Genomic DNA, 16,241 nt, shown 5'->3' on the forward strand with positions numbered 1-16,241 from the left:
CATCGCTCTGCAGCTCCCACGAAAGGGATCAGGCTGCAGAGCGAGGGCAGCCATATTTCACTCTGCCCCTCCCCATCTAATTGGAGGGGATATCGTCACTTGGACGCTAGCTCCAACGAGATCAGGGGGGGGGGTGGGGGTGGCAAAGAGGTCACCAGAGCGATCGTAGCCACGGGGGGAAAAAGCCACTGTGCTCAAGTACAAGTCCCCCTGTTCCTGCAGGTCGGGTGAAATTTCAGTTAGCCCATTCACCCGATCCGCAGGAACGTGATCCCGCCATGACGCATATGCTGCGTCACAGGTCGGAAGGGGTTAAATAATTGATTTTTACAGTGTCTGCATACTTATTATCTTCAACATATTCATTAATGATCTGGTAGAAGGTTTACACAGTAAAATATCGATATTTGCAGATGATACAAAACTATGTAAAGCAGTTAATACAAGAGAAGATAGTATTCTGCTACAGATGGATCTGGATAAGTTGGAAACTTGGGCTGAAAGGTGGCAGATGAGGTTTAACAATGATAAATGTAAGGTTATACACATGGGAAGAGGGAATCAATATCACCATTACACACTGAACGGGAAACCACTGGGTAAATCTGACAGGGAGAAGGACTTGGGGATCCTAGTTAATGATAAACTTACCTGGAGCAGCCAGTGCCAGGCAGCAGCTGCCAAGGCAAACAGGATCATGGGGTGCATTAAAAGAGGTCTGGATACACATGATGAGAGCATTATACTGCCTCTGTACAAATCCCTAGTTAGACCGCACATGGAGTACTGTGTCCAGTTTTGGGCACCGGTGCTCAGGAAGGATATAATGGAACTAGAGAGAGTACAAAGGAGGGCAACAAAATTAATAAAGGGGATGGGAGAACTACAATACCCAGATAGATTAGCGAAATTAGGATTATTTAGTCTAGAAAAAAGACGACTGAGGGGCGATCTAATAACCATGTATAAGTATATAAGGGGACAATACAAATATCTCGCTGAGGATCTGTTTATACCAAGGAAGGTGACGGGCACAAGGGGGCATTCTTTGCGTCTGGAGGAGAGAAGGTTTTTCCACCAACATAGAAGAGGATTCTTTACTGTTAGGGCAGTGAGAATCTGGAATTGCTTGCCTGAGGAGGTGGTGATGGCGAACTCAGTCGAGGGGTTCAAGAGAGGCCTGGATGTCTTCCTGGAGCAGAACAGTGTTGTATCGTGCAATTATTGGGTTCTGTAGAAGGATGTAAATCTGGGGATTTATTATGATGGAATATAGGCTGAACTGGATGGACAAATGTCTTTTTTCGGCCTTACTAACTATGTTACTATGTTACTATGTTACTATATGTTACTATAACTTTTGTATGAATCACTCTTAATAATCCACTTATTTACTACTCTACTAAGACTGCACAGCAGTCACAGCAGTGCCCCCCAAAACAGTTAAGTGTTGTCTCCCATCCTTCAACAAGCATAGACTCCACCTTTCTTCGTGTATTGTCCTGTATGACTTCTCCTCACCCAGGCAGGTGGGCTTAAACAATTTGATCAAAATGAGCGCTAAGAACCTCACAATTACAGTATATTGTTGTTAAATGTAGAAATACTGCAATCCAAAATGTCTTTGCGCATATTTTGTGTTTCTGTGTGTTTGCATTGTATTTTATTTAGTTTAGATGTGCTGTTTAGCTTTGGCTTTTTTTTTCCTTGTGTGTTTTTGCATTCCTCCAGCCCATTCACAGTGACAGCAGGACTTTCCCAACTGATCAATATAGTAACGTTGAGGTGCATTACTTATACAATCATCCCTATTGTCCAATATACATTATTGTAAGGCTTCAAAGCTTGGATCTCTCTGCATTTCTTAATGGCTTTCTTAAATAATTTGTATTCTTGGGGGTAAAATAAATACTAAATGTGGCCACCCTCCTTAAATAACTCTCTACTACACATGCCTAGTTGTGTGAATAAAGGATCAGTCAAGTCCAACATGCCAGTTCTACTTTGCTCCAACATCTGATTTTGGGAAGGAGGGTCTCGCCTAAACATATGAGATAGTCAGTTTGGCCAATGGACGTAATTGATCACTTGTCTCCCAATCTATAGAGTCCGACCAATGAGTTACACACTTAATATTGTCTGACAGCTGGTCCGGCATAGCGTGTAGTTTCTGGTCATGCTTTTGACGAATTGAAGCTTCTCTATGATTATATGTGTATGGGCAAGGGACATTCTCTGTTAGGCACTATTTACATGCTGGACCCCTTGCTGACATCTGCTGTATACTGTATGTTGGGTGCGGGTGTATATGGAGAAGGCTCAGAATCTAAGCCTGCTTCACATATGGCTGGTGCCGGCTATATTCCACTCTACACCCATTTGTGACTGCGGCAATCAGTTAGAGCTAATTGTTGCAGTTTACATTTTTAGATGTCACAGCCTTTGGAGACCATGAGCATAACGTGGTCAGACAAAGGAGGTATTGCGGTATAGTGTACAAATGTTTGCAGGGTCAATGGAGTAAAAATATGTAATGAAAAGTTTTAAAATACATTTTCTGTGAATAAAAAAAAAAACAATCTGAAAACTAAACATATAGTATTGCTTAGCATGGCATATGTTTTTTCTTTTAACATTAGGATGTCAAATATTCCTGCCTGTTTCCTCGGATCTGCACAGTCTAAAAACATCCTTCCTGAAGTGAAAGGGTAAGTAGTTAGAGGGGTATTCTCATGTTCTTAAATTGTTTTAGTTTGCCAGACCGTATGAAAATAAGCAAGTTAGGAATTGACTTACTTTTTCCATCTACTGTCATTCTCCTGAAATTAGAGCTTTGATTTTGCATAGTGTACAGCTTGTTTCCATGGAGCCCGACCATGTGTGCACAGTGTTACAGTGGCTTGCTAAAGTATTCACCCCGCCTTGGCTTTTTTATGTTTTGCTGCCTCAAAACCTGTAATTTCATTGTTTATTTTGAGGGTTTGCATCAGATCATGTAAAGAACATGCCTATTACTGTGAACATGAACATTTTGTTTTCTTTTTATTGTGAAGCAAACAACACAATAGGACAAAATAACTGAAAACTTCAGTATGCAGAATTATTCACACCCCAAAAGTCAGTACGTTGTAGAGTCTCCTTTTGCAATTACAGTTGTAAGTCGCTTTGGATAAGTCTGTGAGCCACTGAGAATTTCTCAAGGCAAAGCTGCTCCAGCTTCTTCAAGTTTACTGTTCACCTATCTGCAAGTCTGACCACAGTTTCTCCATTGGATTAAGGGCTGGGCTTTGACTAGGCCACTCCAAAATATTTACACATTTCCCCTTAAACCACTTGAGTGTTGCTTTAGCAGTATGCTTTGGGTCATTGTCATGTTGGAAGGTGAACCTCCGTCCCAGTCTCAAATCACTGACAGACTGAAATAGGTTTTGCTCGAGTGTCCCTGTATTTTGCACCATCCATCTTCCCCTTGACTCGGCCCATTTTCTCTGTCCCTGCTACCAAAAAACATCACGACAGCATGATCCTGCCACCGCCATATTCATGGTGGGGGTGGTGGTGTTGGGGTGATGAGCTGTTTAAGTGTTGGGGTGTCCATTTGGCACTAGCCATAGCGTTTACCTTTGTGGCCAAAAAGTTCAATTTTGGTCTTGTGTGACCACAGCACCTGCCTCCACACATTTGAATGACCCACGTTTTTTTTTTTTGGCAAACTCAAAACGAGCCTTATAGTTTTTGTGCGTATGTAAAGGCTTTTTTCTGCCATTTCTTCCATAAAGGCCACCTCTATGGAGTGTGTGTTGTGGTCGTATGGACTGGTCCTGCTTGGGAACGCTGCAGCACCCTCAGGGTTACCTTTAGTCTCTGTGCTACCTCTCTGGTCAATGCCCTTCTAATCCAGGCTCAGAGTTTTGGTTGCCGGCCCAGTCTTGGCAAGTTTTTTTGTGGTACCATGTTCTTTCCATAAGATGATAATGGATTTGATGATGCTCCAGGGGATCATCAGAGATTTTTTTTTATAGCCCATCCCTGATTGTACTTTTCAACAACTTTGTCCCTGACCTGTTTGGAGATCTCCCTGGTTTTCATTGTGTGGTTTGGTTAGTGGTGCCTCTTACGTAATGATGTTGCAGCCTCTGATTTTTCAGAAAAGGTGTGTATATGCAGACTTCCTTTCACTAAGCATGTGACTTATGGAGGTAATTGCTTTCACCAGAAATTTTTATGAGCTTTATCATAAGTTGGGTGAATACATATGCACATGCCAATTTTTTATTATTTGATCCCATAAATTTAATTTATATCTAGATTTTTCTCACTTCACTTCACCAACTTAAGGCTATTTAGTGCTGATGCATCACACACAAATTGGATTACAACAATATTTAAACACAGGTTGTAATGTAACAAAATTGGTAAAACGCCAAGGCGGTGAATACTTTTGCAAGCTACTGTACACTCCAGGAGAGGAGTTAACTCCTAACATCCCTTTCAGCTCTCTACAGCTCATTGATTTTAGCTACCCACTTAACTACCGTACCCTCTCCCAATAAAATGTTTAAAAAGAATAGACCACTTTTTTCAAAGTGTGTTGTTGGTTTTATAATATAATGTGTGGTGACAGAGAGATTTTTGTTTGCCTGAATTTGTCTTATTTTTGCTTTTTTATTTTACAGAGGAAAGTTTAAAGTAATTTATATGACACCTGAATTTTGTTCTGGTGGAATTTCTTTGCTTCAAGAGCTAGATAACAATTATGGTAAGCTATTTTCTTCTTTAATTTATAGATTTCTCATCTTTAACTTTTAAAGAGAATTAGTAACCAGTTTTATACTTCTCCATTTATTTATACACTTAGTCATTTAATAGGATTTTTCTGTAGTTAACGCAGTCCGTTAATGCTGCCATTAATCTCGATTTCGGGCGCATCGCTAGCACACGCCGAAAATGGCCGTGCGCTAGCGATGTGCCGTCATTGAGTGACGGACCCTGGGACGCGGGCTGCAGCGTTTCTGGGTCCGTCACCGCTAGCGCAGATAGAGCATCTGCTAGCTCTATCTGCGCTAGCGATATGACATGTCTGCACTTGCATAAAGGCAGCCCGTTTAACACATGTGTTGAACGGGCTGCTTTAACGCAATGTGAATCTAGCCTAACCTGTCTATATGGACACGTAGGTCATAGGGAGGTGAATAAATTGATACCTTGCAATCTGGGGTCCTTTGTGCGAGGACTCCTGTGTATGGGAGATGGCTGTCACATGAAGCATTGTTTGGCCGAGAGCCATGTAAAGTGTATAGCCAGTTTTAGAAAATTAACTAATTTAGAAATTGTTGGCAGCAACACATTTAAAAAAATAATTATGAAAGGGCCATGTCTAATGTTGTGGAGCATCAACAGTCTGTTAATTTTTCAAAAGTAATGAGACCAATTGCTTAGAATTGAGGCTATGTGCACACGTACAGGTTTTTTCGTGTTTTTTCGCGCTAAAAACGCTATAAAAACTCATTAAAAACGCATACATTATGCATTCTATCATTTAGAATGCATTCTGCATGTTTTGTGCACATGGATGCGTTTTTTTCCGCGAAAAAAACGCATCGCGATAAAAAAATGAGCATGTTCATTATTTTTGGGGATTTTCTGCGTTTTTCCCGCAATTCTATGCATTTTGGAAAAAACGCACAAAAAACGCATCAAAATCGCGGTAAAAACGCATGCGGATTTCTGGCAGAAATCTCCGTTTTTTTGTCAGGAAAATTTCTGCAAGAAATCCTGACGTGTGCACATACCCTGAGAGTCCTCAGTGGTTGATACCTTTCAATGACTACACAGGTCTCTTCATCAGGCATAGAATAACACAAAATCTGAAGAGTCACATATTTATACACAGCACAGCACAGAAATAATGCAATAGATAAGACAAGTGATGTGAAGCTGAACTATTGTTGGGAGAGTTGTAGCCATAATTATTGGAGCAGTTCATAGATAAGGAGTGTGAATGTTTGATTGTCCTCTGATTGGGGTCTGGTTCTGTGTTGATGCCCCCACAAGGTCTGAGGAGCAAATTCCTTAATTAAGAGTTTTTCAACTCTCCCATAATGGTAATTCTGCTTCACGTCACTGGTCTTATCTATTGCATTGCATTATTTCTGTGTTGCGTTGTGCATAAATATGTGATTCTTCAGATTTTGTATTAGTCTATGCCTGATGAAGAGACCTGTGTAGTCTCGAAAGCTTGCAATTCGTTACCATCTTCTCAGTTAGCCATTAAAAGGTATCAACCACTGAGGACTCTCACTATTTTTCTATCTACTGACTAACACGGTACCAAGATATATTTCTTTCCTGAGACCAATTGCTGGAACTGTTGTCCCTGTTAGAATGAATGGTCAGTGCACACTTGACACTGCTCCATTCATTCCCTATGAGGTCGCCAAGCTCTGAACTCTGCTTTTTCTGGCAACCCGATAGAGAATGAATGATAGAGTAGCGGTTTAGCATCTGACCTGCCGCGTCATATTGTAACTGGGCTAAAAGGTCCTCGTTGGGGATAGAAATGCCTCCATCTGACAAGTTGTGCTTAGCCCAGTGGTGGGACACCCACTGATCAGCATGTTATCCTGTGGACAGGTAAAAACTTACTTTCTCTGGACCACCACTTTAATACTGTCAGTTTCAATGATGGAATACTTATGAATTTGTAAGAAATCCATAATCCTCTCTAATAGATTTTATTTTCCATGAATACAGAACAAACACCCTTTCTTTTATCTCTTTTGTAGGTGTAAGCCTTATTGCCATTGACGAGGCACATTGCATTTCTGAATGGGGACATGATTTCAGAAGTTCTTATCGGTGCCTTGGAAAGCTCAAGAAATTACTTCCTTCGGTAGGAACTATACATTGTCCACAATGCTTTAAGTCTTCTAATAGATATAAAGTCTTTCTTTCAAATGCATTTAGTACGTGAACTCTACATCAAAATGAAGATGCTATTTGGCCAAAATGTTTCCAAACTTTTCATAAAGCGGATTTATAAATTTGGTGGATTTTGAGCGTTTCAACTTTTTTAATCCTACAGTGAGCAAAAGGAAGTTTGTGCCATAAATTATAGCATTTTTATTCATTCAGCTTCCTAAATGTGGCATAATGGGGTTGTCTGAAAGATTGAAAAAGCTGCACATAGACTGTAATAAAGCTAAAATAATTTGTGTGTACTTGCCCATTTCATGGCTGTTGTTCTTCTATTTTTCCCTCTGACCTTCTGTTTCACTAGGCTGTAACCGTGTCATCTTGTATAAGGCATGTGACTGCTGCAGCATATCACTGGCTTTAGTGGTACACAGGACCACTGATGGAATTGATTGACTGCAGCCGTCACGCGGTATGTACAGAACTTTGCAGCAGCCAAGAAAATGTTCCTTTACGATTAAAAAAAACAAAACAAAGGATTTTTTGCTGGGCTTAGCTATGACACATATTTTTTTGTGTACACATTACTGCGTATCAGGACTACAGCGCCTCTTAGGTTAGTATTAGTGATGAGTGAATATACTTGTTACTCGAGATTTCCTCAGCACGCTCGGGGGTCCTCCGAGTAGTTTTTAGTGATCGGAGATTGTTTTTATTGCAGCAGCTGAATGATTTACATCTGTTAGCCAGCATAAGTAGAGGTGGGGATTGCCTGACTGCTAGGGAATCCCCACATGTAATCAAGCTGGCTAAGAGATGTAAATCATTCATCTACTACAATAAAAACTAAATCTCCGAGCACTAAAAAATGCTCGGAGGACCCCCGAGCAAGCTCGAGAAATCTCAAGTAACGAGTATATTCGCTCATCACTAGTCAGTATGTCTTTAACCGAGAGTTTGTCTGATTAAAAAGCAATTGCTTGATCATTCGCCTTGTTCAGTTGCGGTGCAGCAAAAGTCCTAGACACCTTGATTTAGTATTTCCAATCCAGCATTCATTTACGTAACCTCTCAAAAGTGCTACATATTACGGGGCTTAATTCTTTCTCCAAATACATTGATTTAAGCATTATAATTTTATTTTTGGACATTCGGTCCATATTTAATTTCATATTTTATTTATTTTATTATTATATAGTTATCTGTTTTTGCTTTTTTTTAAAAATTAATGAAAGTATACAAAATATATGGCAAATATATTTAGTTTCGGCCTACATTTCCTTTTACCACTTCATTTTTTTTAACTTTATTTATTTATTTATTTTTATATAGCGCTAACATATTTTGCAGCGCTTTACAGTTTTGCACACATTCTCACCGCTGTCCCTGATGGGGCTCACAATCTAAATTTCCTATCAGTATGTCTTTGGAGTGTGGGAGGAAACTGGAGGAAACCCACACAAACACGGGGAGAACATACAAACTCTTTGCAGATGTTGTCCTTGGTGGGATTCGAACCCAGGACTCCAGCGCTGCAAGGCTGCAGTGCTAACCACTGAGCCACCGTGCTGCCCTCTTGACGACACTCCTGCGTTTCTCTCAATTCTCTTCTATTGAGAGAAGTCAGGTGAGACCAGTCAGCGCAGGATTTGCAAATAAGCAAATTGCCCATTCGCATGGGCATACAGGGGAATCGTGCGTACATCACACACTGCCATGATTCAGCACTCTGTAGTGACTGCAGACGTGGCTACTGAGACCGGACAACCCCTTTTAGCACGCAGCTATTCAGAGCTCCTTCAAAATGGGCAATCAGCTCATGGTGGTCCAAATCTCAGTTACTTTTGCAAACCATGAACACAAGAAGTGGTGGCACTCCACCAAGGTCTGCATTAATTTACTTAATCACAAGGGATAGCTCTGTAAATATTACTGACAAAAAATTTATATAGCTTATTTTTCCAGGTTAGGAACAAACCAATGTATTATGTTCCCCTTACCAATGAGAATAAATTACTGAGAGGTGGAGTACTCCTACACCATTATATAACCAAGAGAACTACTATTGGAGTAGCCAGAAGCCACCAAGATGAGTTCAAATAAAATAAATTGTAAAAAAAAAAGTAAAATAAATAAATTGAAAAAATATTTTAAAGAATATGCATGTATACATACAGTTCAGGCAAAAATTAAGAGACCACTGTAAAATATTCAGTTTGTCTGATTTTTATCTTTATAGGTATATTTTTGAGTAAAATGTAAATTGTTCTTTTATTCTATAAACTCTATAAACTACTGACAACATGTCTCTGAAGTTCCAAGCAATACGTTTTGTATTTATTTTCTGAAAATAGTGAGGAATAAAAATAGTGAGGAAAGAATGGTTGTAGATGACGAGGAAAAAGCTAACATATTAAACACCTTCTTCTCCACGGTATTCACGGTGGAAAATGAAATGCTAGGTGAAATCCCAAGAAACAATGAAAACCCTATATTAAGGGTCACCAATCTAACCCAAGAAGAGGTGCGAAACCGGCTAAATAAGATTAAAATAGATAAATCTCCGGGTCCGGATGGCATACACCCACGAGTACTAAGAGAACTAAGTAATGTAATAGATAAACCATTATTTCTTATTTTTAGTGACTCTATAGCGACAGGGTCTGTTCCGCAGGACTGGCGCATAGCAAATGTGGTGCCAATATTCAAAAAGGGCTCTAAAAGTGAACCTGGAAATTATAGGCCAGTAAGTCTAACCTCTATTGTTGGTAAAATATTTGAAGGGTTTCTGAGGGATGTTATTCTGGATTATCTCAATGAGAATAACTGTTTAACTCCATATCAGCATGGGTTTATGAGAAATCGCTCCTGTCAAACCAATCTAATCAGTTTTTATGAAGAGGTAAGCTATAGACTGGACCACGGTGAGTCATTGGACGTGGTATATCTCGATTTTTCCAAAGCGTTTGATACCGTGCCGCACAAGAGGTTGGTACACAAAATGAGAATGCTTGGTCTGGGGGAAAATGTGTGTAAATGGGTTAGTAACTGGCTTAGTGATAGAAAGCAGAGGGTGGTTATAAATGGTATTGTCTCTAACTGGGTCGCTGTGACCAGTGGGGTACCGCAGGGGTCAGTATTGGGACCTGTTCTCTTCAACATATTCATTAATGATCTGGTAGAAGGTTTACACAGTAAAATATCGATATTTGCAGATGATACAAAACTATGTAAAGCAGTTAATACAAGAGAAGATAGTATTCTGCTACAGATGGATCTGGATAAGTTGGAAACTTGGGCTGAAAGGTGGCAGATGAGGTTTAACAATGATAAATGTAAGGTTATACACATGGGAAGAGGGAATCAATATCACCATTACACACTGAACGGGAAACCACTGGGTAAATCTGACAGGGAGAAGGACTTGGGGATCCTAGTTAATGATAAACTTACCTGGAGCAGCCAGTGCCAGGCAGCAGCTGCCAAGGCAAACAGGATCATGGGGTGCATTAAAAGAGGTCTGGATACACATGATGAGAGCATTATACTGCCTCTGTACAAATCCCTAGTTAGACCGCACATGGAGTACTGTGTCCAGTTTTGGGCACCGGTGCTCAGGAAGGATATAATGGAACTAGAGAGAGTACAAAGGAGGGCAACAAAATTAATAAAGGGGATGGGAGAACTACAATACCCAGATAGATTAGCGAAATTAGGATTATTTAGTCTAGAAAAAAGACGACTGAGGGGCGATCTAATAACCATGTATAAGTATATAAGGGAACAATACAAATATCTCGCTGAGGATCTGTTTATACCAAGGAAGGTGACGGGCACAAGGGGGCATTCTTTGCGTCTGGAGGAGAGAAGGTTTTTCCACCAACATAGAAGAGGATTCTTTACTGTTAGGGCAGTGAGAATCTGGAATTGCTTGCCTGAGGAGGTGGTGATGGCGAACTCAGTCGAGGGGTTCAAGAGAGGCCTGGATGTCTTCCTGGAGCAGAACAATATTGTATCATACAATTATTAGGTTCTGTAGAAGGACGTAGATCTGGGTATTTATTATGATGGAATATAGGCTGAACTGGATGGACAAATGTCTTTTTTCGGCCTTACTAACTATGTTACCAAAATAACAAAAAAATGTATTGCTAGCAGACCTCAAATAATGCAAGACAAAACAAGTTCATAATCAATTAGAAACAACAATACTAATGTTTTAACTCAGGAAGAGTTCAGAAATCAATATTGTGTGGAATAACCATAATTTTTAATCACAGATTTTGTGCGTCTTGACATGCTTTCCAACAGTCTTTCACACTGCTTTTGGGTGAGCTTATGCCATTCTTGGTACAAAAATTTAAGCAGTTCTTTGTTTGATGACTTGTGACTATCCATCTTCCTCTTGATTACATTCCAGAGGTTTTCAATGGGGTTCAGGTCTGGAGATTGGGCTGGCCATGACAGGGATTTGATGTGGTGGTCATTCATCCACACCTTGATTGACCTAGCTGTGTGGCATGGCGCATTGTCCTGCTGGAAAAACCAGCCTCATGATAACCTTGTATGCGGCTTAAATCATACGTCCTTCGCAAAGATTATCCTGCCCAATTCCAGCCTTGCTGGAGCATCCCCAGATCATCACCGATCCGCCACCAAAGTTCATAGTGGGTGCTAGACACTGTGGCTTGTACGCCTCTCCAGGTCACTGTCTAACCATTAGACGACCAGGTGTTGGGCAAAACTGAAAATTAGACTCATCAGAGAAGATTACCTTACTCCAGTCTTCCATGGTCCAATCCTTATGGCCTTTGGCAAACTTCAGCCTGGCTCTCCTTTGCTTCTCATTGATGAAAGGCTTTTTTTAGCTTTACATGACTTGAGCCCTGCCTCTTGGAGCCTGTTACAAACTGTTCTTGCCGTGCACCCCAGCTGCCATTTGCCATTTCTTTTGTCGGTCACTTGATGTCATCCTGCGGTTGCTAAGTGACATTCGAATAAGATGACGGTCAATCCCGGTCAGTGCAGAGTTGTTTTCTTCCTCTGCCGGTCTGTAGCTTTGTTGTCCCCAATGTCTGCTGCTTGACCTTGTTGTAATGGATTACCGTGTTAGAAATTTTAAGGATGGAGGCAACATGACGCTCACTGTGTCCCTCTGCTAGTAAAGTCACAATTGAGCCCTTGTTTTCCTCACTCAAAACTTTTCTTTTTAACTCCTTTGGCATGGTTAAAAGTAATTTTTCATTCCTATTACCTTTGGGATATTACTAGAACTTGTTTTGCCATCCAGCTTGTTCTATTGCAAGAAGATTGTGAACACCACAGCAGTGTTTTTTAATACTTTTCTTCGTTAAATAAGATTTGGTTCAGGTGATCACCTAATCAGAAGTACATTAAGTAGAATCAGGTGTCCTCTGTTTGGAATTCAACTGACACTGGAATGGAATGGCTGTCAGACGTGTAGAGAAGCTGATTTTCATAAAACTGCGCAGTGGTCTCTTAATTTTTGCCAGAGATGTATAATAAAGGTTTAGTAAGGAGGAAAAAATGCAGGAGGAAATTCAATAGCCCATAGTACATCAGGGTAAAAGCAAATCACATCCAGTACATAATAGTAGAATTATGGACGCAGAATAGGAAATCAATTATACCAATTAGTGGATACACCTATATATCACAATTGCAAAACACAAGTTACTATCCAATACATGGCTTACCCATGGTGCCTCAGGGATAATAAGTAGTGATGAGCTAATGTGCTGAGATAAAGTGTTATTCGAGCATGCTCATGTGCTAACCTGTTTGTTAGGCAATCCCTGTATGTGTTGCATCCGTGGGGACTCGAACATATTTTTTGAGCACACCGAAAACCTAATGCCTTATCTGAGAACGTTTGCTTATCACTAATATTATGCCCTCCATTCTGCCCTGACTCGCTTATCACATGTTGCTTTCTCAAGTGGTAGTGCACCAGTACCATGCCTTGCTCAAGTTTATATAGCATGGCTAAATGTCAATTTGTCTGCACAGACCGCGTCAAATAGTGTGCTTCTGCTCCACTCATCTTCACAATGTGCGCATGGTGGGTAAAAGTAACCCAGTGACATCGTGTACAGTGAATGAAATAATTATTTGATCCCTTGCTGATTTTGCCCACTGAGAAAGATATGAACAGTCTATAATTTTAAGGGTAGATTCATTTTTAACCCCTTAATCCCATTTGACGTACTATCCCGTCAAGGTGACCTGGGACTTAATTCCCAGGGATGGGATAGTCCGTCATAGCGATCGGCCACGCTCACGGGGGGAGCACGGCCGGGTATCAGCTGACTATCGCAGCTGACATCCGGCACTATGTGCCAGGAGCGGTCACGGACCGCCCCCGGCACATTAACCCCCGGCACACTGCGATCAAACATGATCGCAGTGTTCCGGCGGTATAAGGAAGCATCGTGCAGGGAGGGGGCTCCCTGCGTGCTTCCCTGAGACCCTCGGAGCAACGCAATGTGATCGCGTTGCTCCGAGGGTCTCCGACCTTCTTCTCATGCAGGCCCCGGATCCAAAATGGCCGCGGGGCTGCATTCGGGTCCTGCAGGGAGGTGGCTTACCAAGCGCCTGCTCAGAGCAAGCGCTGGTAAGCCAGGATCAGAGCACGTCAGATCAGTGCTCTGCAAAGTGTGCCAGATCAGCGATCAGACCTTATAACATGATGCCCCTCGGGGCAATGTTATAAAGTAAAAAAATATATATTTAGTTGTGTAAAAAAAAAAGAAAAAAAAATATTATTCCCATAAATACATTTCTTTATCTAAATAAAAAAAAGTACACATATTTAGTATCGCCGCGTCCATAACGACCTGACCTATAAAACTGTCCCACTAGTTAACCCCTTCAGTGAACACCGTAATAAAAAACGAGGCAAAAAACGTTTTATCATATCGCCGAACAAAAAGTGGAATAGCACGCGATCAAAAAGACGGATATAAATAACCATGGTACCGCTGAAAACGTCATCTTGTCCCGCAAAAAACGAGCCGCCACACAGCGTCTACAGCGAAAAAATGAAAAAGTTATAGTCCTCAGAATAAAGCGATGCAAAAATAAATATTTTTTTCTATAAAATAGTTTTTATCGTATAAAAGCGCCAAAACATAAAAAAATGATATAAATGAGGTATCGCTGTAATCGTACTGACCCGAAGAATAAAACTGCTTTATTCATTTTACCAAACGCGGAACGGTATATCCGCCCCATCCCAAAAGAAATTCATGAATAGCTGGTTTTTGGTCATACTGCCTCACAAAAATCAGAATAAAATGCGATCAAAAAATGTCACGTACCCGAAAATGTTACCAATAAAAACGTCAACTCGTCCCGCAAAAAACAAGACCTCACATGACTCTGTGGACCAAAATATGGAAAAATTGCAGCTCTCAAAATGTGGTGACGCAAAAAATATTTTTTGCAATAAAAAGCGTCTTTTAGTGTGTGACAGCTGCCAGTCATAAAAATCCGCTAAAAAAACACTATAAAAGTAAATCAAACCCCCCTTCATCACCCCGTTAGTTAGGGAAAAATAAAAAAATTTAAAAAATGTATTTATTTCCATTTCCCGTTAGGGCTAGGGTTGGGGTTAGGGTTAGGGTTTAGATTACATTAACGGTTGGGATTAAGGTTAGGGGTGTGTCAGGGTTAGGGGTGTGGTTAGGGTTATGGATGGGATTAGGGTTAAGGGTGTGTTGGAGTTGGGGTTAGGGGTTTGGTTGGGATTAGGGTTGGGGGTGTGTTTGGGTTAGGGTTTCAGTTAGAATTGGGGGTTTCCACTGTTTAGGCACATCAGGGCTCTCCAAACGCGACATGGCGCCCGATCCCAATTCCAGCCAATTCCGCGTTGAAAAAGTAAAACAGTGCTCCTTCCCTTCCGAGCTCTCCCGTGCGCCCAAACAGGAGTTTACCCCAACATATGGGGTATCAGCGTACTCAGGACAAATTGGACAACAACTTCTGGGGTCGAATTTCTCTTGTTACCCTTGGGAAAATAAAAATTTGGAGGGGGGGGCTAAAAATCCATTTTGTAGGAAAAAAATGATTTTTTATTTTCACGGCTCTGCGTTATAAACTGTAGTGAAATAATTGTGTGTTCAAAGTTCGCACAACACATCTAGATAAGTTCCTTGGGGGGTCTAGTTTCCAATATGGGGTCACTTGTGGGGGGTTTCTACTGTTTAGGTACATCAGGGGCTCTGCAAATGCAACGTGACGCCTGCAGTCCAATCCATCTAAGTCTGCATTCCAAATGGCGCTCCTTCCCTTCCGAGCTCTGCCATGCGCCCAAACGGTGGTTACCCCCCACATATGGGGTATCAGCGTACTCAGGACATATTGCACAACAACTTTTGGGGTCCAATTTCTCCTGTTACCCTTGGGAAAATACAAAACTGGGGGCTAAAAAATAATTTTTGTGGAAAAAAAAAATTATTATTTTCACGGCTCTGCATCATAAACTGTAGTGAAACACTTGGGGGTTCAAAGCTCTCACAACACATCTAGATAAGTTCCTTAGGGGGTCTACTTTCCAAAATGGTGTCACTTGTGAGGGATTTCAATGTTTAGGCACATCAGGGGCTCCCCAACGCAACAAGGCGTCCCATCTCAATTCCAGCCAATTTTGCATTGAAAAGTCAAACGGCGCTCCTTCCCTTCTGAGCCCTGCCATGTGCCCAAACTGTGGTTTACCCCCACATATGGGGTATCCGCGTACTCAGGACAAATTGCACAACAACATTTGGGGTACAATTTCTTCTGGTAACCTTGGGAAAATAAAAAATTGGGGCGAAAAGTTCATTTTGTGAAAAAATATTATTTTTTTATTTTTAAGGCTCTACATTATAAACTTCTGTGGAGCACCTGGTGGGTCAAAGTGCCCACCACACATCTAGATAAGTTCCTTAGGGGGTCTACTTTCCAAAATTGTGTCATTTGTGGGGGATTTCAATGATTAGGCACATTAGTAGCTCTCCACAAACGCAACATGGCATCCCATCTCAATTCCAGCCAATTTTGCATTGAAAAGTCAAATGGCGCTCCTTCCCTTCCGAGCTCTGCCATGCGCCCAAACAGTGGTTTACCCCCACATATGGGGTATCAGGGTACTCAGGACAAATTGTACAACATCTTTTGGCGTCCATTTTCTCCTCTTACCCTTGGTAAAATAAAACAAATTGGAGCTGAAGTAAATTTTTTGTGAAAAAAAATTAAATGTTCATTTTTTTTTTAAACATTCCAAAAATTCCTGTGAAGCACCAGAATGCTTAATAAACTTCTTG

General features: G+C 41.0%; 1 protein-coding gene across 3 annotated transcripts in view; it reads left to right on the top strand.

Annotated features, from left to right (window-relative positions):
* The window catches only part of WRN (WRN RecQ like helicase), a 234,382-nt gene that overhangs the window by 83,332 nt on the left and 134,809 nt on the right, over positions 1-16,241 (top strand). For all 3 annotated transcript variants that reach the window (XM_069742190.1, XM_069742199.1, XM_069742208.1), the window contains exons 15-17: positions 2,640-2,708; positions 4,677-4,759; positions 6,786-6,892. In XM_069742190.1, the coding sequence (XP_069598291.1) occupies positions 2,640-2,708; positions 4,677-4,759; positions 6,786-6,892 (259 nt within the window). The remainder of the gene's footprint in view (positions 1-2,639; positions 2,709-4,676; positions 4,760-6,785; positions 6,893-16,241) is intronic.

The sequence above is a fragment of the Ranitomeya imitator genome, chromosome 1, assembly GCF_032444005.1.
Source record: "Ranitomeya imitator isolate aRanImi1 chromosome 1, aRanImi1.pri, whole genome shotgun sequence".
Classification (NCBI taxonomy): Eukaryota; Metazoa; Chordata; class Amphibia; order Anura; family Dendrobatidae; genus Ranitomeya; species Ranitomeya imitator.